Genomic DNA, 23,257 nt, shown 5'->3' on the forward strand with positions numbered 1-23,257 from the left:
GACCTGCGCAGTCAAGGTCAAAGTGTCCACTGATGACCACATCTCATTCTCCTCAAGTTCAATTATACAGTGAATGACCAATGCTCTTGAAAAAATGTTTTGTGTGTTTCTTGTCCTTTCATTTTGTTGTTGTTGTGTTTCAAACACTTTAAAAAAATCATCCTTGAGGAACGGGATCCAAGATCCAGCTCTGTCCAGTGTGGATTAAGACGTGATTTAGAAGATCCTCAAGCCTCTGCTGGACCAACACCAAACACATGGCCACAACAAGAGAGTCACCACACACACACACATACAAACAGCATCCTGTGTCCTCCTTGTCACATGTTGAAACAATGAAACAACAACATGTCCATACAAAAAAAAAGAACAAGTTCCTCTCATTACAGCCTCCAGGGATTTCCATGATCAGAGAAAGTCATGATTGGACAGTAGTAGGAGCAACATATTTTCCTTCTCTTGGTGTTGAGCTGATTGAACCACAACATAAAAAAACGAAAGGGTAAAAATAAAAGAATAAAAAAGATCAACAATGCTTCAGAAAGCTACCCAATGTCCAGTAGGTCAGCCTGAGAGAGGCATGATGGGAAATAAATCTCTGATGGTTTTGAATAAGCACAGGACCCAGCCACCTCTGACCAAGGTACAGTGACAAACAGGACAATGAAATAAATTAAAATTCACAAAAGGAAGGAAGAGGAAGTAGAATTCAGCACAAGCAGCAGGGGCCGACGTCACTGCTTATAGTAGGAACCTGAGAGAGAGAGAGAGAGAGAGAGAGAGAGAAGTATATGACACTTTAAGACTTTAAGACAGACCTTTTTCAATAACATCCAAGTCATACCAAATTTTATAGACATTGAAGACAATGATAAAATGGCCATACTTCTTGGAGAAGGGCACTCTGCTGCCCTAGCAGCACAACATGTCTTAAAATGTAGACATGTTAGAAGAAAAAAAAACCGACGATACATGTTCCTGTGCACAGATGTGCGTGTATATATGTATATCTATATGTATGTGTGTACATGTATATATGTGTACTCACGGACCTACACACACACACACACACACACACACACGCTATTGTTTATTCTATGTTCACATGTTATACCCGCATTGCTGTACGTCCATTTACTTTCTTTTGTTATTCTACTGTATTATCTGTAACACTGGCTTTGGCAACACTGTATCCAAACAGTCATGCTAATAAAGCTCCTTTAAATTTGAATTTGAAAGATCAAGATGTCATTTGGTTCCATCACTCTCTACTTGGTCATCTCTGCCTCTAGCCATTCCAGAGAGTGCACGCAGTGCTGCAGGCTCCTGTTGCGTAGTGCCATTTCTGCCAACAGTACATAACTCCCCAGGGGTGAGGGAAAGCCTTAAGCTACAGTACACAGCATCTGCACTCACACTTCAGGTTTTTAACTTTCCTTTTTCATGTAACTTTACAGGAACGAATGGTTGACTTTTGTCTAGCACCTACTGCTAGATAAAAGTCACTATTGATTTTTTTTTGAGTAGGTACGAGTGTACATAATAAGGTCAATGTGAAACTGTGTCTTTATATATTTGTCTAAATTATACAGACACAGACACACACACACTCACACACCATTGTTTAATCAGTGAAAGTGATTGTGGTGGGGCTGGAAGACTCACCTTTGTAGGCAGCGTCGGGTCGGGTGGCGGGCCGTGCGGGGTAGTGAGGCTCTGGGTAGCCATAGCCACCAGCTGGCACGTTCTCGTAGTCTTGTGTGCGTGGAGGAGCAGGCCTGTGCAAGAGAGACATACACTGTCAGTCGGAAAGCAGTGTGGAGAAAAGCATCCAAATCGAGTCCAAGGAAGTTTTAAGCACCAACTATTTTATATTTTGTCTTTTTGGCACATTTTCACAGTTGTGAACTCTTGAACCTTTACAATGTTTTACTACATTCAATTTAGCAAAAAGATGGTTATAAAACGTCTTAAATCTGCTTTCAGAAGCATCCATGAAGCCTCATCCATCAAAGAAATAAACTAGGTGCTAATTTAAAGTGGAGTAGAGTGGAGAACCGCTTCAGGGACGCTTCTGAAATGTGTTGAATTTACAGCAAAGACTGCCCAAAGTGGCAGTAATCAGCGCCAGCGATGCAACGCAATAGAGGTTACTATAGCTGAGCAATCCAACCTGGAAAAGAGAATTTCTTCCCAGCAAGAGCGTAAAATGGATTTGTTTGTTTGCACCTTTGTCTCATGGGATTGGATGCATATTACAATTCAATATCCGTGGACAAACATGAGTTCAGCTTAAATGATGGGAGGGGTCAATTAGAGGATTAGTCGAGTTTAAATGTTTAAACTAATCCAATGTCATGTGAAAACAAAGGTCAAAGTAGCAACTTAGATGCCTTCAGAGGAACACAATGATGAATGACGCTTTCACAAAGTTTCTTGGGGTTTTAAAAGGCATACCAGCCTGTTGTTCACAGATTTTGGACGAGCTGCACTTGGCTTGACGTGACATCTAACTTCTCCAGGCTTCTGTAATTTTAAGACCAGAGTCTGGGAAATCTGGTCTGGCAACAGGATTATGCTGACTTAGCTCTTATGACTGAACTGGCTGGGAACGGTGTTAACAATGCAAAGGTCATGTGCATAATTCCCACCTAGCTGAGGCACTGATATAATGTATGTATATAGAACTGGTAAGCAGCTTTTGCTAATGCTGCCTGCTGATGTGTGCATTAATGTTAATGTCATATAGCAACGATAGACTTACAAACTACCAACATTTACTTAAATGTTTAGACATAAGAAAGAGCTTCCATGTCTGAATGCTGTGGCAATGCATACCAGAGCTCCTACAGTCATTGTGTGGATATATCATCCTTTATCATTCCAGATTTTACACCTCATTCAGCATTTTCTGCTGTAAGATTTTTTGCTGGGAGTGGAGATGTGTGCTTGTGTGTGAACATACTTAAGAAAAGATGTGTGAAAATACCTGGACGATTTATGATTGCGGGCCCTCTGCTGGTCATACTCCTCTCGTGATCGGGGCCGTACTACCTCCTCTTGTGCTGGCTGAACACACACGAACACACACACACACACACACACACACACACAAACACAAACATCTTAACTTCCACTGTGAAATAATACATTAATAATGCATTAACACACTGCATTGAGAAAGAGCTCAATCTCAGTAACTAGCAAAATGTGTGTTGTGAAGTAAATGTGTGAGTAGACCATAAATTACCCTCCAGTCGCCTTCTGGTTTCCTCCTGTCCATCGGCGGTTTCTCTCGCTCTCGTTCCCGTGCTTTCTTAAAGACCTTCTTGTCCTCCTCCATTAACATCCGTGCAATTTCCTGGAACAATCAAAGCCAAATTACTTTTCATCCACATTGTGAAAAAAGTCAGCAACCACTTAGCACAACTTCTTAGCACGACAACACAAAAGGACAGATGGAAAAATCTGCTCATATTGATTTGTGTTGCTTATTTACACATGATTATATTAAGCCACAATATGAAACATGTCTTTTGATTGCGCTGCGCAATGGTAGGACAGCATCTCCCATCACATCTGATTGAAATAAAATAAATGTGCTGCCATATGTCAGCAGAATAGTGCATGATTCACATTAAGATATAAATTGCAGACATACATTTGACCTTCAGTTTTCCTCAAGCTCATACAGTAAATAAATCAACCCCCATGTTCTGGCTTAGGACAATTTATGACACTCGAGGCGAAAATACCCAATCTAGTCAATCCATCAGCCCGTATTGTGAAGGTCAACTTAGTCTAAACACGTTCAACTCTAACATCACAATCAGCTTTTCTGTCTAAAAATGATGACATTCCTCAGAACAAATGACCCCTCACCTCATCCTGTGCCACTTGGGCAGCCTGGGCTGCCCGCTTGCTAATCTGACTGGCCTGCAAACGAAACACACATAAACAAGAGGAAATGGGTTAGCATCACCAGAGCACATTAGGTTTCCTGTTTCCATCCGCCGAGAAAAGAACACACTTCTGCAATCTGTTTGTCAGAAAGAACCCATAAGACTCAGTCACTGATAACATACTACTCACTGAGCTCAGTGGAAAGTCCTGTGCTTTTCTATGACAGTTAAAATGTAAAGCATAACATTCTTACATACAACAGATATCTTTACAAATGCCATCCACTGCCATTGTACATGCTGTCTTCTTTAACCTTGTTTTAAAATGTTTCTATGGTGGGTTATGTATTATGTTGTCCTTAGAATGTCACTGAAAGCTTTTTGTAGGATGCCCCTCTTTCACCTAGTTTTGCTATACTAGTGCATTGGTAAAGATTTAGAAGGAAGTCTCTTATGAAATATGAAGAAAACTAAAAAAAAACAACACCCTGCCCACACGTGTAAAAGACTGTTCTGCAGTCCTCATCTAGCCCTGAAGGGGGCGCTGTAGTTGCTCCCCACCTTGAGCTCCTCCTCTTGCATCCGCCGTGCCACCTCCATGTCCCGCAGCTCCTGCAGCTCCTGCTCCCGCAGCTCCTGCTCTCTCAGAGCCATGCGACTCAGGCCCTGCTGAGCCTCCACCACGCCAAAGTCCCCTCGACCTCCACGACCTGCAGGAGCAGAGAGAGAGGGAGGGAGAGAGAAAAAAAATGAGAAAAGCCAAAACGAATAGCTTTGGGATGGACAGAGGAAATGAGCGAGACAGAGTAGAGATAAGATGAAGGAAGTGTAGGGGTGCTGCAAGGAGGGAAAAAAGGGAGAAATGATTGGAGGATTCATCAAAAAGAGAGAAGTTGGAAAGAGGGAAAGAAGAAAGAGGCTGGAAAGAGAAGTTGGAAAGAGGGAAACACAATGGCTCCCCCTAGAGAAAAGCTTCATTAGTCAAGGCTGACAGTGCCGGTGAAATCTCTCTGTGACAAACATAACCAAACACACACACACACAAGCACCAGCAACCCATTGGGATTAGCTGCTGTTGCCCAACTAAAATCAAAACAAATATGGATACACACAAATGTTTGGTTGAGAACAAAAGGAAGATTCTGGAACCCGTCACCAACAATTGCAAGAAGCACCCACCACCTGGTGATCCAGCCCAGAGAGCGATAACACCCCCAAACAAAACACACTTGCACTCTCAGGCGCCCCATACCTCTATCCAAAGGAGAGTCGGAGAGGGAGGGGAGATCCCTAGAGTGAGAGCGCCCCCTATGGACATTATTGTCCAGGTCCAGGGCCAGGGCCACCCTCCGGGGGGAGCTAGGACTGCGGGGCTCCTCAAACACGTCCCCGGGCCCCGAGGGGAGACGCAGGCGGTTCCTTAGCTCCTCGTCGCCAGACCAGGAGCCTGTGCGCTCGTCCAGTTCCTTCTCACTGCTCCTCGTACGCCCATTGTGCTGCCTCTTCTCTCTCTCCCTTTCCCGATCCCTGTCTCTCTCCCGATGTCCATCTTTGGTCTCATACACATCTCGGTCTTTGTCTCTACGCCCACCTTTGGTCTCGTATCCGTCTCTGCCTCGGTCTTGCTCCCTGGACCAGTCTTGGTCATCTCGTCTTCGGTGTACGTGTCGGTCCCGCTCTGCATCTCGATCTCGGACCCTGTCGGACTCCAACGTGTCCAGCCTGTCTCGGCTTCGGACCCTCTGCCTGTCTCGCTCTCCATCCCTCCGTCCATCTCTGTCCCTCCTCCTTTCTCCGTCCTTATCTCTATCTCGATCTCGCTCCCGATCCCCGTCTCTCTCTCGGTCTCTGTCCTTATCCCGGTCCCTCTCGGTGGTGTAGCTGGGCGCGGGAGGTCGGACGGGCCTCTCGGTGTTGTAGCTGGGCGCGGGAGGTCGGACGGGCCTCTCGGTGTTGTAGCTGGGCGCGGGAGGTCGGACGGGCCTCTCAGTGTTGTAGCTGGGCGCGGGAGGTCGGGCGGGCTTCTCTTTCTTGCGGACCACCGGCTCATCCTCCCACTCCTCTGTTGCTGCCCCTCGGCCCTGCCTCTCCCTGCCCTCCGGGGGACCGTAGTAGTCGGGGTTGAGGCCCCGTTTGTCCTGGTACCGCTCCTTGCCGGGGCTCTCGTGCCGCTGGGCACTCCCCAGCTCCGGCGGATCGTACTCGGGGTACCTCCTCCGGCTGGAGTCCGACGGCTTTTTGGAGCCGTCCTCCGCATAGGGGTAGTCCGAGTCGGAGGGGACTCGTCGAGCTGGGAAGGAGCAGGCAGGAAAAAGGAGGAGAGGGAGAGCATTCCGGAAGGAGGGATGGATGAAAGAGGGATGTAAAGAGGGGAGGAGTGTGAAACAACAGCCAATGGATGGACACAAATAGACAGATAGACAAGGCAAGGGAGGATTAGTAAGCCTGATGGGTTAGTCACCTGGGAGAATAAGTTACATGAACACGAAGTCACTCACACAACATCGGTGACATGACACTTTTTGAACACAAGAGGGAGAAAGTCTAACCATGCAAACCTGACACAATGTGATATGAATGAAACTGTAGCCTAACACATAAGGGGGTGGGACAAAGTGATGATGCTATGTCTTCATGACTTGAAACAAATGAATTTCAGATGAACATATTTCAAAATAAGCTTATGAAGCACTGTGACAGCAGAGCATAAACAGGAATAACTAACACATCACACCAAAACTACCCAACCGACCAGTCAAAACCCTGTATTATGACCACGTGGGTGTCCTGGTTGCTCTGAGGGCTGGAGTACTATGAATGTCACACCTCTCCCAGTGTGAGCTCACAAAACAGGAATGTCAGGTAAACACACAGAGGCAGGTCGAGCCAGGATGTGTACTTTTGAAAATTTAAATAGCAAGACCATTTTCTATTGGTTAAGTGACTGTCGTAGTCCTACTATGTACATGTAAATAACAAACAGCACTTATAATACAAAAGGTGAATAATTCACAGGTCAACTAATTCATTTTGGATAAGTGATTTTTGACCTAACTACTCATGACCTGCCTGAACAGGCCTCCATTTAACCAATAAAAATATAAACAATCCCTAACGTGGGATTTCTACTTAATAACTTTATAAAGTGTCCCATTTTCAGACTGACCAAGCAAGCACACACACACACACACACAAAACGTTTGCGAGTGAATCAAGTATGGAAACCGCAGGCGTGTTTACATGCCGTTACATTTCCAAAACAAAACAAGCAGTCCTCCTTCAGGCCGCTGGCAGAAGTGAAGGGGGCCGGCGTGACGGAGCGTTCACAGAGGGAGATGGTCACACACATGCCCATCACTGATACTGACTGACAGGCCATGGGGGACTCCTCAGCCTCCGGAGGCCTCACCCTTCAACCAAGTGAACAATGCAACAGCCAAGCCCTCTGTGTCAAACAAACAGCTTGTGTACTATCTTAGTCTCTGTGAGCTCTGTTTTAACAATACACTAAGCACTATGTACAGTAAGTATGAAGTACCACACCTCTACACCGTCGTCAGGACAGGGTTTTGGTGCATGAACACTGCTCTGAGGTGCTACAGATTTACTGTGGAGGCTACATGGCTCTACAGACAACACACACAGCAGCTGCTAAATAGGGGGAAACTACAGATCAGCGAGCCAACACCGCCTTTGGCAGAAGGGAGGGTGGAGAATTACAGCGCACTGAGGAAATGCTGCCGGGGAGATAAGGACACGGAGTGAAAGAATGTGTGTGGGTGTGAATGTGCCTGGTACCATATGACAGAAATGGAGGGATAGAGAGAGAGGGAGGAGGATGAGGGGCATGTGAGAGAGAGAGAAATAAAGAAAGAAAGAAAGGAAGAAAGAAAGAAAGAAAGAAAGAGAGAGAGAGAGAGTGGAGGATGAGGGGCGTATATGTGTTTGTGTGAGAGTAAAAGTCAAGCAAAAACAAACAGGAAAGGTATTCAAATGTAAGAGACTGACGTGTGAGCTGATATCTGTTTAGGACAGGGACTGTGTGTGTGTGTGTGTGTCTGTGTGTGTGTGCACGCTGCAGTACTCCAGCCGTCTTAGAGGTGGCTTATCCAGACTAGAGGTGCTTTGAAGCCCAGGTTTGGCAACAACACAAAAGGAACCTCTCCTGCCTCTGAAAACTCTTTTCTACAGATGACCCCTAAATAAGTCATGTGCTACAGCTTGAAAAGAGAGAGAGAAAAAACCCTGTATGTGTGTGTGCCCAGTCTTCCCAAATCTTCCCAAGTGCCAGAGATGCTGAGATATCCAACAGCATTCCATCACTACAACTTACTGCTAATGAGGCCCCCTGTCAGCAGGAAATGGTGTGTGTATGTGTGTGTGTGTCTGTGTGTGTGTGTGTGTGTAGATTGGTGTGTTTTCAATCATTTCATTGGCTCTCCCAGTTGGAGAGCTCCAGCTTTATCTTGCCTGGCATTGTTCACATCACCTCCCGTTTTTTCTGAACAGAACTGTAGTCAGTCACTGAATATTTCTTAACGAATGCACAAAATACTCCAGTTGAATTTGGAGGGAAGGAGAGGTCGCTTCAGCTACAAGTCTGGTTCTGCTTGTTCTTCGACTGGCTGTTAGTTGCCTAGGACACCAAAGTGGAGGGTAACAAGGCTGAAGTAATGTGCTAGGGCGGGGTTTCTGGCTGGGTCAGCTGACAAAAACAAAAACGACTTTTGACTTGTAAACTAGAGTCCAATGTCTTATATGTACATCTGACCGTATGTGTGGAATCTAGTTGTGCAGATGAATGTGTTCCTCCATCAATCAAAACCTTCTGGTTCTCAAAAACCAGGGGCTCTCAACGTTGTCTCATGACAAATATAAAAAAAATGAATTCAGTTCACAGTGTTGTAGACAGTTTGGAAGGCTATTTGCAGAAATAAACCTAGCTAATACATGTGACTTTACCACCAATGATCTCGCTGGCGTGAGAGACCGCGATCGCACCACATACCAATATGTACTGTTCCTCTCTATGACATGACACTGACGGTCCCATGGCAAGCCATCCCACTTCTTACACCATATGTTGTGAAGGAAGAAAACAGCCACGAACCCAGGTCTCTGAGGCGATATAGCTCATCCAACCACCAGTCACACACACACACACACACACACACACACACTTTGTGTGACCCAGCAGTTGTAGGAGGGCATGCATCACACACCTCCTTTCTCCTCGTAATATTCATCCTCAAGTTTGGTCTCCAGCTGCTTCTGTCGTCTCTTCTCCTCCTTCTCCTGCAACTTACGAGCGATAGCCTGAACACAAGCACCACAAACGCACAAAGACACAAACAACTCAATAAAGAACTGAGGCCAATGCATAATGCATAATAGGAGTGAAACGATCAACAATTTCTGCAATCTAACAATCTACAGGGTTTCCTTGTTATCCTAAGATGATGTGGCATAATTTGAGCTAATGCTTATTTTAACATTTGCAGAAAAATGCCATAACAAGTGTTCCTTCACAACATGAGTACAGTAAAATTCAAATTTATTGCAGATTTTAGATTTAAAACGCTTTTTATAATCATGTGTAGCGACAATCTTGTGTTGATTTCCTTTATTTTTATTGTCATATTTATCCAAGTGGTGAGCTTGTGACCATCATTTTGCTTACCAAAGAGGCTGAGTGGAGTCAGAGACTTTCTAATGTAGAGACACAGCACTCAAAAAATACTCCATAGAAATGCATGGGGCTAGTTTGTCACGCCAATATGGCCGTTGTCTACACATATCCCACCCCTTCCTCGGCAAAACGTCGACATGTGAATACATTGAGCCAATCATGTGGTGTGATGTGAATACATTGAGCCAATCAAATGGTGTGTTGTGAAGACATCGTGCCAATCATGTGTTGTGATCTCGCCGCTGGAGCAAGATTGGAATCGTGAAGCCTTGCGCATGCGCAGTTCGACCCAAAGACTGTGCCCGATGAGTGCCCATAAAACGTTGGTATATGGCCGCCGAGTGGAGGGACTTGCCTAAAAGGACTTTGGTGGAGTTGTAAAGGCCATCTTTTTGTGTTTTCTTTTTGCTGACTAAACCCCTACCGAGAACAAGGCTGGCCTGTGTGTGTGTGTGTGTGTGAGTGTGTTAGTGTGAGATCCTAATGGGAACAAGGCTGGCTTGTTCTTCTCACCGCGTCCTTCTCCTCCTGTTGTCTCTGCTGCTCCGCCTGGCGAACAAGCTGCTCCTGAATCACCTGGGCTATCTCACTGTCAATCTGCTCCCTGGAAAACACACACACTAAATTAGACAGTAATTTCTCACATGACAGCACACCACTTTGAACCAAAAACACCATCATTAGCAGTCTAAATACTGCTCTTTCATGACCGTCAGTTATGTGGGACTGTGATTTAGTCAAGTGAATTTCCCACCAAATTAGGTTAAGTAAATTCTGCCCTATATTTGTCAGCCACACCTGGTTCAACAGAAAATCTGCTGCCCCAGTGCAACTAACACAGGCTAGCAGCACAAACAGTGCAGAGCAGAGCAGTGAAATCTGCAGACACACAGACATGCAGACACACACATATACAGACACACAGACATACAGACATTAAGCGCTTTCAGACATACGTGTAAGACCGGAGGTTCTGCGGATGTTAAACAGTGGGGCCGTATATCTGAACGACATAACCAGTCATATGGAAGTCCGAATTTAGCCGGTTGTTCTACTACTCCCCCCCTAGTATTTCCTCCGGACATTATGTAAATGTGCTGTGTCTGAACGAAACGTAGAACATGCAGTTAAAATTCACACCTAGTGAGAGGGCGTGTCGGTGACGTTTCTTTCGTGCGTCAATGTGGTTAGATCTGACTTAATTGTCAGTGTTATGATGGAGTGGCATAGTGCTGTCCAGAAAATCTCCGACCTGGAAAGATGCAGACATCACGGAGCTACTGTCCATGAGGGCATACAACATGTTGATAGAACACATGAAGGGAACGGCAAGAGACACGTTGTAGCCTACAACTGCATGGCAAGGCCAAACGAATTCAAAAGACTGAATCATCATAAGCAGAAGGCGCTGAAAAGGCAGTAGCCTACAGCGACGTTGTTGACGACAACAGGAGTATTTAATAAATTGTTAGCCAACACGGTCGGTTTTCTGTTCATTGATAGCCTTCTCATGACCTCACTGCTGAGCTCGCTGATATTTGTTGAGCATAAATATGCCTAGAGAAAATGAAAAGGAAGAAAACCCAACTTTGTTCCAAGCTCCTTACGTAAATGCAATAGACACATGGGGAGAGGATGCTTTTGGAAAAAATTAACTATGAAAAAACTAACCACTTCAGTCTTATGTTAGTATTTTGTTTGTTGCTTAAAAACGGCCTTGAAGTCTAGAGTTAGCCTACTGAATTGGCTGGTACCATAAAGTTCGTGCATGCCCTCTCTCCTACGCAAACCAGATTTGGGGTTCCATAGCCAAGTAATTCTGCTACATAACGTTGAAAACAGATAAATGTGTTTTTCCGAAGCACACATACAAATACTGTAGGTCAATTTCAAGTGCGCACTTACGTGACTACTTCAAGTATTAGCCTACGCACAATAGATTTTTCTTCTTTAGCCTATGCATACACGTAAACAAACAGCAGCTGTGACAGGCAGGGGCCGCATATATTCTGCGTCATATCTCGCATCTTGTGAACTCTACAAGTCCCCACCCCTCACTCGACAACCACACAGCGATTCTGTAATGTGCGTGTATGTCGTTCACACATAGGTCCGTATAAGGTCCGCATCATATCTGAATCATCCGAAGGGTAGGACCTCCGTTTGACAAATCTCCGCATATACTCCGGAGGTTATATCTGAAAGCGCTTACAGAGACACACACAATCTCAAACTGGTAGGTAGCATTCAGCCTTATAACAGCATATGAACATTTTTCATCTCCCTCTTCTGCAATCACAGTTGTATGCCCCCTCCCTCTCTCCCTCCCCAAAGTGACTGAGAACAGGATTGATTGAAGGAAAGAACAGAGCCAATTTAGATTAGAGGTGTCATGGATGGATGTATCCCTAAGGAGATACTTTGCCCAGTAGTGCTCTTAGTGCTTCCTATGAGGGCAGCTACTGAAGCACTGAGATAGGCATCACGTTCAAACACCACAACATACTTCAGTCGGAGTTAGGGCGAGGAATGCAAATATGGCTACAAACGTAAACTACACAATGGCCTGAAAATGATTATGCAAAACCCTATGTTGAGTGCATTTAGAATCTGAAAGAAAAACGTCAGCATTGGAAATACCCAGGCCTTAAGGGAGGTTCCCCTCGGGTTTTTTTGTCTTCATGTCTTTAACGGCTCCTTGGTTCATTTAGGGGTGCCTTGTGATTTACATTTATGTTACATTTATTTACCTACTACTAGCACATATGCAAAGCACCATCTACTTTACTCAACCAAAACAAAAAAACGACAAAACAGACACAACAGGCAGGGGTCAGAAGACATTTCTGAAAAGGGGTCTGAGGTACAAAGTACCCATGCTAGAAATCCATATAGATTATGATGGTGATTGCCTGAGCAGCTGGTGCAGCATAAAACCTCTGACTCAACAGAGGCCTTGATACTGAATCAGCAGTCTTAACACGCCTACACTCAGTGCTGCTTTCAATGGAGTCACCATTTCTTATGATAAAACACTCTCACAACAATTTTCAATGACATCTGAGGCTAGACCAGTTTCAAGTGAAGCTGCTAGAGAGCTTGCAGGACTTGAGTGCAGGCTCTGTGTGTGTGCCTGAGTGTGTGTGTGTGTCTGTGTGCCTGTGTGTGTACATGTGTCCCCTTACAATTCTTGGTGCTGTTGCTGCTTCTTTTCCTTAGCTCTCAGATCTTCTTCCTCTTGCAGACGTTTGGCCACTAGAAGATCCTGCTGCACGAGGCGGCTCCTGTTTATGTTGGACGCCAAATGGCTCTCAACTGGCCAGAGGGGGAAACAAAGAGACAAACAAATCAAAGCAAGTCAAATCACACACAATCTAAGCATTTATACAAACATATGGCAAAATATTGCCACAACAAAGACAGCTGAGGCGAATCTCTCAATTTAAACAAAGGTTCCACATATTTCAGGATTGTTCAAAAAGACAATACATGACCTAAGCATGTGAATGCAAATAAGCCAAGACTACCAATATAATGGAGCTATGAAGGCTGAGTTATAATGTACTGTCTATCAACAGACCCTGAAAGATAAAATAAGCAGGCTCCTAAAACACACAAATAAGCACTATTTATCTCTTCAGTTCCCAATCATGTAAAACAAGAGTAGGCATGTTATGGATTTCAGTGGATATATCTTTCAAGGATTTGAGCACAGACAGGCAAAGAACATAAAATAAATTTTCCTAATAATGAAGATACAGAGATATGCAGCCTGTCTATACTTTTACAACTGGATGGCATTGGCCACAGAGTTTGTAAATAACACAACTATAACCTTGTCAAGGCCATGAAGTCACTGTGATGTGCCGGACGACACTGGTAAATCAACTTACCCCCCCCCCCCCTAAAGTGTGACGTATGAATTGATCATGAAATGTGCGTAACACATCAGTCAAAGCAGAGCGGCTCTGAATGTCAGCCTTTCCAGCTGTAGGACGGACAAGCCACTCAACGGATTAAAACTGCCCAAAACAGTCAAAAACCTCCACAGGTCAATCAAACGGTCATGAGTTATGAGGGTACTGTAAGAATTAATTAACCTGAGTTAACCAAGTGCCAATCAGTATTACATGTCTTACATGCATGCACCACTGGTTGAACGTGGTCAAGTTCCATAATAAGCAAATAAGCAAAAAGCAAATATCTTCTAGTGGCTAGTGTGTATGTCAATGTATGGGTACAGTGTTTCCCATACATTGACTTATTTGTGGCGGCCCACCACAATATCAACATTGACGACCACACAATAATTTTCCAGGTTGTACTAAATTGTGCTTAAAGCTGGTTAGCATCATAACCACACTGCACTAATTTGTTAACAATGCATTGCATTCAAGTTAATTCTGCAAACCTATCACCACAAATAGAATTCAATTCTGTGGGAAACACTGGTTAATCAGATCAACTCTCATCAGTGGATGCTACCGAGAGTATTACATAATATCACCCCTTCTCATCTGATAGCGCTTCCAGTCGGGAACTTTCCGTGCTTCACTCTGCCCACTCTATCCAACGACTTGGCCAAAGGAGTAATCATCCGCCTCATAGCTTGGGTGAAAGAAATCAGAGGCAGTTTTGAGGAGGAATAACTCTGTATTGGGTTAAAATACAATGTACGTAAGGATGTAAGGTCATTTGCATGTACATTTACACAGCTTCCAGTGGTCTAACCTCTTTCATCCCAAGGAGCATAAATCTCAGCTGGTATATGGAGCAGCCAGTGGCACTCCACACCCAGGGCTATCCATGTCCTGGCCAACAGCAACAGAACCAGACAATCTCACACTGCTGTGACATCATCCAAATTCGGCTAAGAGTACACGCCTGGGACTGTCTAATGACCAGTATGGTGTGGTATGATTGCTGGGCAGGTCAGTGCAGTTCTGCATCTTTTTTGGTGAGGTGAGTTGTGACTGTTAGGCAAGTAGGCTACAGTTAGACTGGGTGGATCAGTATCACTGGACCTGTTTACCAAATGAGGAAAAAAGGTTTCAAGGGGGCAGGTCTGAATATTTACGTGTGTGTGTGTGTGTGTGTGTGTGTGTGTGTGTGTGTGTGTGTGTGTGTGTGTGTGTGTGTGTGTTTGTGTGTGTGTGTGTTCCAGTAATCTGGAATTAATCCACACGTCAAAGCCACTGTGATAATGTGATGTTAATATGGGTTGATAGCCCATGGGTTGAGAGAACAAAAAGATCAGATAGTGAATTGCTACGCACTAGACCTGCCAAAGCTGTTATGCTTAGTGGTGAAACCCTAAGCAAATAATAAAAACTATAAAACAAATACCGTGTGGCAGGAAAAAAAACAATAGCAGTGAAGTTTTGCAAATATTCAGAGAATCAGATGGGGAAGGTTAGCAAGCCCTAATTGTTAGTAAAAAAGAAAAGAAAGTCAGTGTACAGATTTTAAAACTGCATTACTGAAACAGGGCAGTGAAGAAAATTGACCTACAATGCTTGGAACCAGAAGGCACTAAAATGGAGCCAGAAGGCACTGAACAATGCAGACAAACACCGTGGAGACGCTGACTCTAAACAATAGCCATAGGGTTCTTTAGAGACCTTTTGAAACCCCACATCTGTATACGGGGCTTGATGCAATAAAGAAAATAAAGCATTTCACTGCAAGCAATGTTTACAGACCCAAAATCTTTTCATCCGCCACCACAATCTAATCCCCTGGGATACAGCCTTGTTAACCAGACAAGTTATCTGTACTGAATGCCTCGATACTTGGAGAGAGTAAAAATCTGCTGCTACCCTTGGCTGCAGGGTATGACTTCACAGATCGCTTTCAGGCAGGTTCCCCTGAATAAGACCAGTAAGACAAATGTCAGAGTGTGCTTTAGTGCCATGCAAGCTGTTCACTGAGACCTCCACATGGCCTACAAAAATGAGTGCAGCAGACTGCAGGATAAAAACCACATCTGTTGCTGTGCCACTGTGTACGCTGCCAGAGCGCGCCTCATTCACTTAACTCAATGGCCCATCTCAAAGCGGAGGCCGCAACGTGCTAACTCTCGGGGAGGGGGTTCCCCTGCGGTTTGGAAACTCTACCATTCTGGAAACCTGTGGCATTTACAACGGGCTGCAGGTGCCACGGGCACAAACAGAAGCGATAGTAGCACACTCCTTTGTTTCCTTCTCCCATCCCTGTACAAGTCTGAGTGAACGGAAATTAAACTGACCTCATCCCCTCTTTAAGGAAACTTCAAGAAAAGCACTGCAGATTGATTGTTTGTTTGTTTGTTTGTTTGTTTAATTTAAGGCCATTTTCGCAACTAAGGCTATTTAATGGCCAGAGCATTGTGTGTTATAGAAACTTAAATATGTTTTTTAAAATCTATGCTAGTAAGACATTCTAAAATCTTCAAAGGTGGGACCTTACTAAAAACATCAGCTATAGAATTTGATGATAAAATTGTTGTCTTTTGGTTTTCAAGGCAGGGCAACAGATCAAAATATGTCTCACTGACAGGGGCGTTTAAAAGCGGCGCAGAAAAAAAACAACATCTTCTAATGGCTCACTGATGCTTTCTGAAGTCCACTGAGTCTCTGTTTCTGCTTACATCTAAGTCCTTTGTTGAGTTCTAAGGGAGGTTGTTATGTCTGGGGGCTTTGACCATTGTTACGGTGAGGAAAATGAGCTAGGGCAAACGAGGCAAGACATTTTCATGGCTGAATGGAATCCCCTCTCGAGAGGGCAAATGACTGGCGAATCCCCTCCATATGTGGGCGCATGCACACAGTAAGATTAAGAGGTGCAAACTAATCTCTTACACACACACACAAACATCCTCCCCCACCACCAAACATCATTACATTACTTAGGGAATTAGTGGTCGAAACTATGTTCTAAGTGCAGTTTGCGTTGCCTTAGCAGGAGATGGACAGAAAAGGCCCATTATAATTAGGTCAATAAGGTAGTTACTGTAAGAGTTTAGATCCCCCGCTGGCCTTGTTCAAATTGACAAAAAAAGTGCCGAGGGGTGGCGGGGTGGGGAGGACTTCCATTGGATTTCCCCACTGTCCTCTAATGCGGGGTGACTCATGTCCCCATATTCTCCCCAGCAGGGAAGGGGATTGGTCGCTGACAAAAAAAGAATGCAATGTTTTGATGGTGGCTGATGCCAGTCGGTGGACCGATGATGAAACTCGACTCTTATCAAAGAATGGATCAATACAGAATATAAAGATCTTCACTGACAGAGGAAGTATATTAAGTATAGTATATATACTTTTTTGATCCCGTGAGGGAAATTTGGTCTCTGCATTTAACCCAATCGGTGAATTAGTGAAATACAAACAGCACACAGTGAACACACAGTGAGGTGAAGCACACACTAATTCCGGCGCAGTGAGCTGCCTGCTTCAACGGCGGCGCTCGGGGCTCGAACTGGCAACCCTCTGGTTACAAGTCCAGAGTGCTAACCAGTGGGCCACGGCTGCTTGTCAAAATTAGTCATGCCTTTTCAGCCTCTCTAGATTAGAAGGTTGACACATCAACAGGCTAATAAGACAAAGACAAAAACAACAAATAAGATGTGACTAACATATTTATTCTTTTCTGGACTGTATTTTAAGGAAACTGTAGGCTACTGACCAAACGTTCTCCTGCACTTGGGCATTTCAACAGAAACAAAGAACTAGTCACTTACTCTCCTGTTCCTGCAGGTTGTGGGCCAGGCAGTGATCCTCCAATACGGCAAAGTCCCGACACACTGTAGGGGAAGAGACAATAAAAGATGATGTGTGTGTTTTGTACTTCCAACCATGACACTTCTAACCATTACAGGGTCTCCTGTGCTTCAACACCAGAGGCCGACTGCTGTGATTCCACTCTCCTGGTGAAATTACACAAATGGTGTTTTCAGCAGCGATAAAAGATGAGAGGGATTTAGCAGACGCTTTTATCCAAAGCAATGGGGGCTTACAAGTGGCTTGCAAGGGACTTGATTTAGCCCGGGCCGACTGCTCACCAGGCGACCGTGCAAACATTTGTAGCCATGCTGCACCACCGCGTCCTTACGACAGCGGTAACAGACCAAGATCATAAATACTTAATTAATGATTCTCAAATGCTTCCATCATTTACTTCTATCACTCTAAGACACTTGTATTTCTTCTACATGCAAAATGTCCAACACTGCTGTTCCACTGCAGCCTCCTGACTTTGCCACCGCAAATATAAACTCACACTGAGCACTCCAGTCTAGAACAGGGCCTGACTGTCGCAGGAGCTCTGCACCAAATGCAGGTTGCTGCCCCACTTCGCTCCAGCACAGGAACGGTTGAACCAGCCGTGCTGTGGAGGGAGAGCAGGCCCACCAATTCTGAGCTTACCCAGAATGCAGGGGGGCACTGGCAGGAAGCTTGTTTGTTTTGTAGACTCAAGTCCAAGTGCAACATAAGGACTCCTTTGCTTGCCGTCACTAAATATTTAGATGATAGACCCCCCTATCTGGAGTGCTTGTTTAGAGACACTGAACAAGTTTGGACAAGGAGAGCAAACTATTCTAGATGGATGGAGAGCAGCACAAGGCTACTGTTTAATGTGTTGTTTTAATGCATGATATTTTCAGCAAAAGAAAGTCTAATGCTTGTTTGTGCTTGTTGTACTGTTTGTGATGGTAAGTTTGAGATCAACTGTTTCTTCAGCGTCTGATTCTGAGGTCTGGCTGAACTGCAACTGTCTTCTAGCTTACTTTCTTTGTGCTATACCTGATCAGAAGTAGCATAGCCTATATGGACGTTGCCTACACGTAAGCAGTCACACTGGGTTTTAGCACTGGGGTACCCAAGCAAGGAATGAAAGGCTTAGACTGGGCTAATCCTTGGGGTTACATGCAAACGTTAGCCTAAACATAGATAGGATGGGGCCTGTACTCAAGGTCAGCTAAAGCACTTTAATTGCTATGTCTACAAACTGCACCCTGCAATTTCTTTATCATTCACATTTTCAAACACCAAGAAAAAGATTATCACTGCCATAGAGATGATTATAGGAGAGTGGCGCAGACTGAAGGCACACTCTAGATTCGCTGAGCACATCAGCTCATCTCTCTAAGTCTGGGTAATACAGACTGTGTAATACTGAGGAATACTCTCTACCTCTGACACTTCAGATGGTCTGCTGAGAGATTAATGCCCGAGTGTGCTGCTCACAGCATGCTTTGTAAGGCTTGTGCCAAACTAAAAATACAGAGCTAGAGGAACAGAAACTTTAGGCAGGTGCTGTCTGTGGCAAGCTGCACTATTATAGAACAGAAATGGTGCACACATATGCCACCTGAAAGGTTCAGTTCAGCAGTAGCTCATACTGTGTAGGCCATAGAATATCTTGACACAAAGAATATAATTACTTACCATAAAGATAGGAACAACGGATAGGATTATTAGATTTTGACACAGAATGATAAATGTAAGTGTATTAATATTAAAATTGTTCAGCAGTTGAACGACTATGTCAGAGCAGATCTCCTACTTTTTAGAAAATATCAGATACGGGTCATTCCGTATCAAATCAGACAAAATCCAGGAAAATGGTTGCTGCACCGTCTCAGATTTTGCTGGAAGTTTGTCTACCTAATATTAAGGTCCCAAAACTATGACCTGTAAAATATTTTTGTTAAATTCCAATGTTTTCATACATTTTTTCAGCCTTGATTTTGTATAAGTTTCACACTCTCAGAAATGCCTTATCTCGGAGGCCATGTTTGGGCATTAATATCTTGAAATATCTTATTCCTAGCCTGCCCAAACTTTGTAGAGTGGAAGACAGACATGTTCTCGTTATGATAGGATCATTAACAGTGTGTACTGTTTTCACATTAGTTTTATATAAGGCCCTAGATATGGAAAAAAAGTGCAAAACTGGTGATATTGAGGGTCTTGTAAACTATTTTTTGTATCCACGTCACCAATCATTATTTTGTCTGCAAATACAATACTTTCTGAAGTTTGAGCCAATATTTTAGGTCTGCAACAAATGCACATGAAGAAATTAAGGATAAAACAAGGCATGATTGCATTTTTTGGTAATGATCATAGGACTAAAATGGTATGTCGGGTAGCTAGTAGGAACACGAAAATAGACGCAGGAATAGCTCTTTATAGTCATTTTGTGTATAAAGTGCCATGTTGTACCATGTTTCATTCATACATAAATACACTTACTTGGTTACATTGTATACCTTTTTGGGACCCATTCCTGATATAGACAAGGTTTGAACAAAATCTGAGATGGTGCAGCAACAACCAATATCTGATTTTAACACGGAATGACCCATACAACAGTCTTTCTTGATGATGCACCTCTTGAAAGGAGCAGACTAGTTGGCTGAAGTATCTTTGTTTGCCATTAATCTCCTATACTGGCTCACACTAAAGGGCAGCCTCTGAACTCCAGAGACATGCACCCCTATAATCAGCTTACGGAGAAGTGGCTGAGGGAACTTGTCTTCCCCGAAATTAAGGTCGTCATTGATAGGAATGACACTACTTCGAGCCCAGACTTCTCGTCGAGGGTAACCCATTCTCTGGCTCTAACACAAGCACAAGCACAAACACAAGCACAAGCACACACACACACACACACAGCAATGAGTTCTCAGGGCCCGTTTTGTTTACCTAACTAACACACTGCGCAGACTGCTTGTGAATGCAGTTTTCTTTTCCCCTACGACCGCCCACAGAGACATCTGTTTCCTCCGGCAGGGACACACGGGCCTTGAATCACACGACACACGGGGTGTCAATCGCTAGGCTAACCAACAGAGTTAGCCGACTGCCCATGGCTCCACAGAGGTCATCTAGCCTCCTGTTGTGCCAAGAGAGGCAGATAACGGTAAGCCACGATTAGGCTTTAGACATGTGATTTAAAAAAAAAAAAAAAAAAAACCCATATGGAGTGTATGAAAATATGCTGGCGAGTGGCGATGACTAATTTTTTCAGATTTGGAAAGCTGAAGAGGAAGGCCAATATTTCAGCTCAGGCATAAATCATAGGCTACATCCACCTAATTTGACAGAGGGATACCTCTCTGGGTCAGAGTAGCCTTTATGTGGATATGTGGTCAGAGATACATCCATCAGTAGACAAATTCGGCTTACTGTCTGACAGACTTGGCAAAAGATTTTCAACTATGACAACAAATTCAAATGTAGCCACTCTTGGCTGCTTGTGCACAAAGTGGCTTAAAAACAGTCAGTCTGATGTCAGTCATGAAATATTCAGCCAGCCAGCCATGAATACTTCAAATATCCACAGAAAAAGATTATTTGTCAACCACACCAGCAGAAAGCATCAACCAAATATTAATGAACGTTATTCTCAGTTACAGTCCAATGGTATTCTGAGTCTATAGAGCATCAAGAGACAACAAGAACCAGAGTTGTTGCTGGATTTGGGAGGGTGAAGCCAAACAGATGCTAAGGAAATTACACTGATCGATACATACTGCTGTGGACAAAGCCACAAACCATAGATATTATGACTTAAGCCTGCTAACCACGTCTCACCATATGGCACCCTTCTTTAAGCACATCTAACACTGTACAAAAAAACAGTCCAGTTAATGAAAACAAAACAACCAAACTGCACTTTTCAAAATGTAGCCTACTTTAAAAACTCCCGACATTTAATTTAATTTTGCACTTATGATATTCAAGGGGACATTCAAATGCAGTCCAAAATGTTTAGATAAAATTCAGATGTGGCACAGGAAGGATATATTACTGTTCACTAACTGGTGAACATACTCTTTATCAGATAAAGAGTAGGACCACAACAGGACTTCACAATGAAACATGTTCATTTCATCACTTTAAATGAAATAGGTAATCACAGGCTGAGCTGCAGAGCCACACCACAAGAGGATGCCTGCCTATCACCTTTCAAAGGGAGATGGGGGGTGTTAGGCTAAAAGCCTCTGTGAAACTTATTTCCATGATTATCTAGCAAATGAGATAAAGACCTTGGACCAGATCGTGGAAAAACACCTCCTCAAACATAATCCTGCCCAGGTGCATCAATCGTCGAGAATGTGAAAGAAGACGACATTTGGAACCATATGCATTCTGAGCTGTCTGCAAAACAGGGAGAGGCCTTGGACTTGCTGCAACGCAAACATGCACTTTAGGCATGCTTTTCACAGCATAGTACGCCCGAAAATTACATGGATTCAGGGCAGCAGCTATGTTTCCTGAGACACAACATGCAGCCTACCTTCTTACGCAGCGACAATTACACCAAAATAGTCAATGGAAAATAATTATACATGTGGTAGTATTCATATGACAATAATGACGGGGGGAGTGGCCGGTGGTTTTCATTAGCCGTCACACTGAGAAGAAATATCCTGGTGCTCAGGACAAAGACAACTTTAACCATTTGTTACAGTCACTCTTCATGTACTTTGTTTTACATGTTAATGGAAGTGAAACTATGCAAATGCTTAATGATGATTCGTGCCGACTAATGCCTGGGTTTGTCTCGCCTCACACGAAATTCAATTGCGAGACCATCCTGTCATGCTAGCTGTTTCTATCATAACACTGACCTATGGCTGCCACGCAATGATGTCATTCGTCGAGCACCGCGTTTGGTTAAAAAATGAAACCAAGTTTACCGATAACAACAGCGTTACAACAGGTTACTTGGTTGTGATCCAATAAAGGTTTAAATTGTGAATGACATTAAACGTTTCTCTACGGCCTGATTCATATCCTTGGACATCGCTGAGAAGCCCCTTCTCCCTCAACCAAAACCCAATGCAAACATTAGCTCCAGCTAGCAAGCTGACACTGATGCTATCTAGAATTGTGGTGGCTGTTAAGTTAAAGTGAATAGATCAACAGGGTTATTTTGGAAATATGATAATTATGTCAACAACCGAATGGTTAGCAGCTAATTCAGAAAACAACATCCCATCATCATTGGGCAGCTATACGTTCCTCACGAGTGAGCTAGCGTTCATTCAGCCAGCCTCACAAGGAAAATACCAAATGTTCATAGCACATTATTAAAATAGATAAGCCTATACACTAAAGCTGATGCGGGACATTGATGACTTTGATTATATCTAAATAATGTACCGGTTAGTGCAGCTCAAATCACTGAACACGCATTTGGCCATCGACACCATCATTATCGTTGCGTTCTATCGTAACATTACTGTTGCATATAGCCATACCTTTCAAAGCAAACATATTGCTGAAAATAAATCAGTGCTAGGTCACACTAGAAACAACTAACTTTATTACAAAATATATATGATAGGATAGGAACCATCCCTGGCTCGCTAGCTAGCAGGCTGCATGAGCACAAACTTACCCTCTTTTACTCCAGGCAGGTTTTCCTGATCGATACTAAAATCAGCCATGTTTCTTGTCGGCGATATTTCAAAGTATCCGTTCAATTATGTTTCCACAACTTCCGCCAAGGTTACAGGAGACAGATTGATTATTTATTAAGTCAGTAAACCGATTGATGGGTGGCGTAAAAGTGTCCCTCTGATTAGTTTCAGTGACTGGAGTGCGACGCTGACAGTCTGATGCACTTAGACCGCCCCTTCCCTCCCCAGCAGCTGTGTGTTTAGGCTATCAAT

General features: G+C 43.8%; 1 protein-coding gene across 2 annotated transcripts; it reads right to left on the minus strand.

The window, feature by feature from the left end:
* Positions 1-97: 97 nt before the first annotated feature.
* ccdc50a (coiled-coil domain containing 50a) lies at positions 98-23,220 on the minus strand. 2 transcript variants are annotated; one of them, XM_076278443.1, is made up of 12 exons: positions 22,984-23,220; positions 17,309-17,371; positions 12,777-12,906; positions 10,105-10,195; positions 9,125-9,218; positions 5,155-6,192; positions 4,464-4,612; positions 3,883-3,936; positions 3,251-3,361; positions 2,990-3,069; positions 1,666-1,778; positions 98-754 (listed from the first exon to the last, which is right to left on the minus strand). In XM_076278443.1, the coding sequence occupies exons 1-12, from the start codon at positions 23,030-23,032 to the stop codon at positions 735-737; spliced, it is 1,992 nt and encodes a 663-aa protein (XP_076134558.1). In that variant the 5' UTR covers positions 23,033-23,220; the 3' UTR covers positions 98-734. The 2 variants fall into 2 exon arrangements, with proteins under 2 accessions (XP_076134558.1, XP_076134559.1); XM_076278444.1 differs by lacking the exon at positions 5,155-6,192.
* Between the last annotated feature and the right edge of the window lie 37 nt (positions 23,221-23,257).

Source organism: Alosa pseudoharengus, unplaced genomic scaffold (assembly GCF_046254945.1).
Source record: "Alosa pseudoharengus isolate Yale_2024_CS ecotype anadromous, Long Island Sound unplaced genomic scaffold, YU_APseudo_1.1 YU_APseudo_1.1_scf_11, whole genome shotgun sequence".
Classification (NCBI taxonomy): domain Eukaryota; kingdom Metazoa; phylum Chordata; class Actinopteri; order Clupeiformes; family Clupeidae; genus Alosa; species Alosa pseudoharengus.

Coding starts and splice junctions, on each gene's coding strand:
- ccdc50a (XM_076278443.1), bottom strand. CDS start 23,032: ATGGCTGATTTTAGTATCGATCAGGAAAACCTGCCTGGAGTAAAAGAG. Junction 6,193..9,124: donor ATATTACGAGGAGAAAGGAG/GTGTGTGATGCA, acceptor GCTCCTTCCCAG/CTCGACGAGTCCCCTCCGAC. Junction 3,937..4,463: donor TGCAAGAGGAGGAGCTCAAG/GTGGGGAGCAAC, acceptor TTTCGTTTGCAG/GCCAGTCAGATTAGCAAGCG.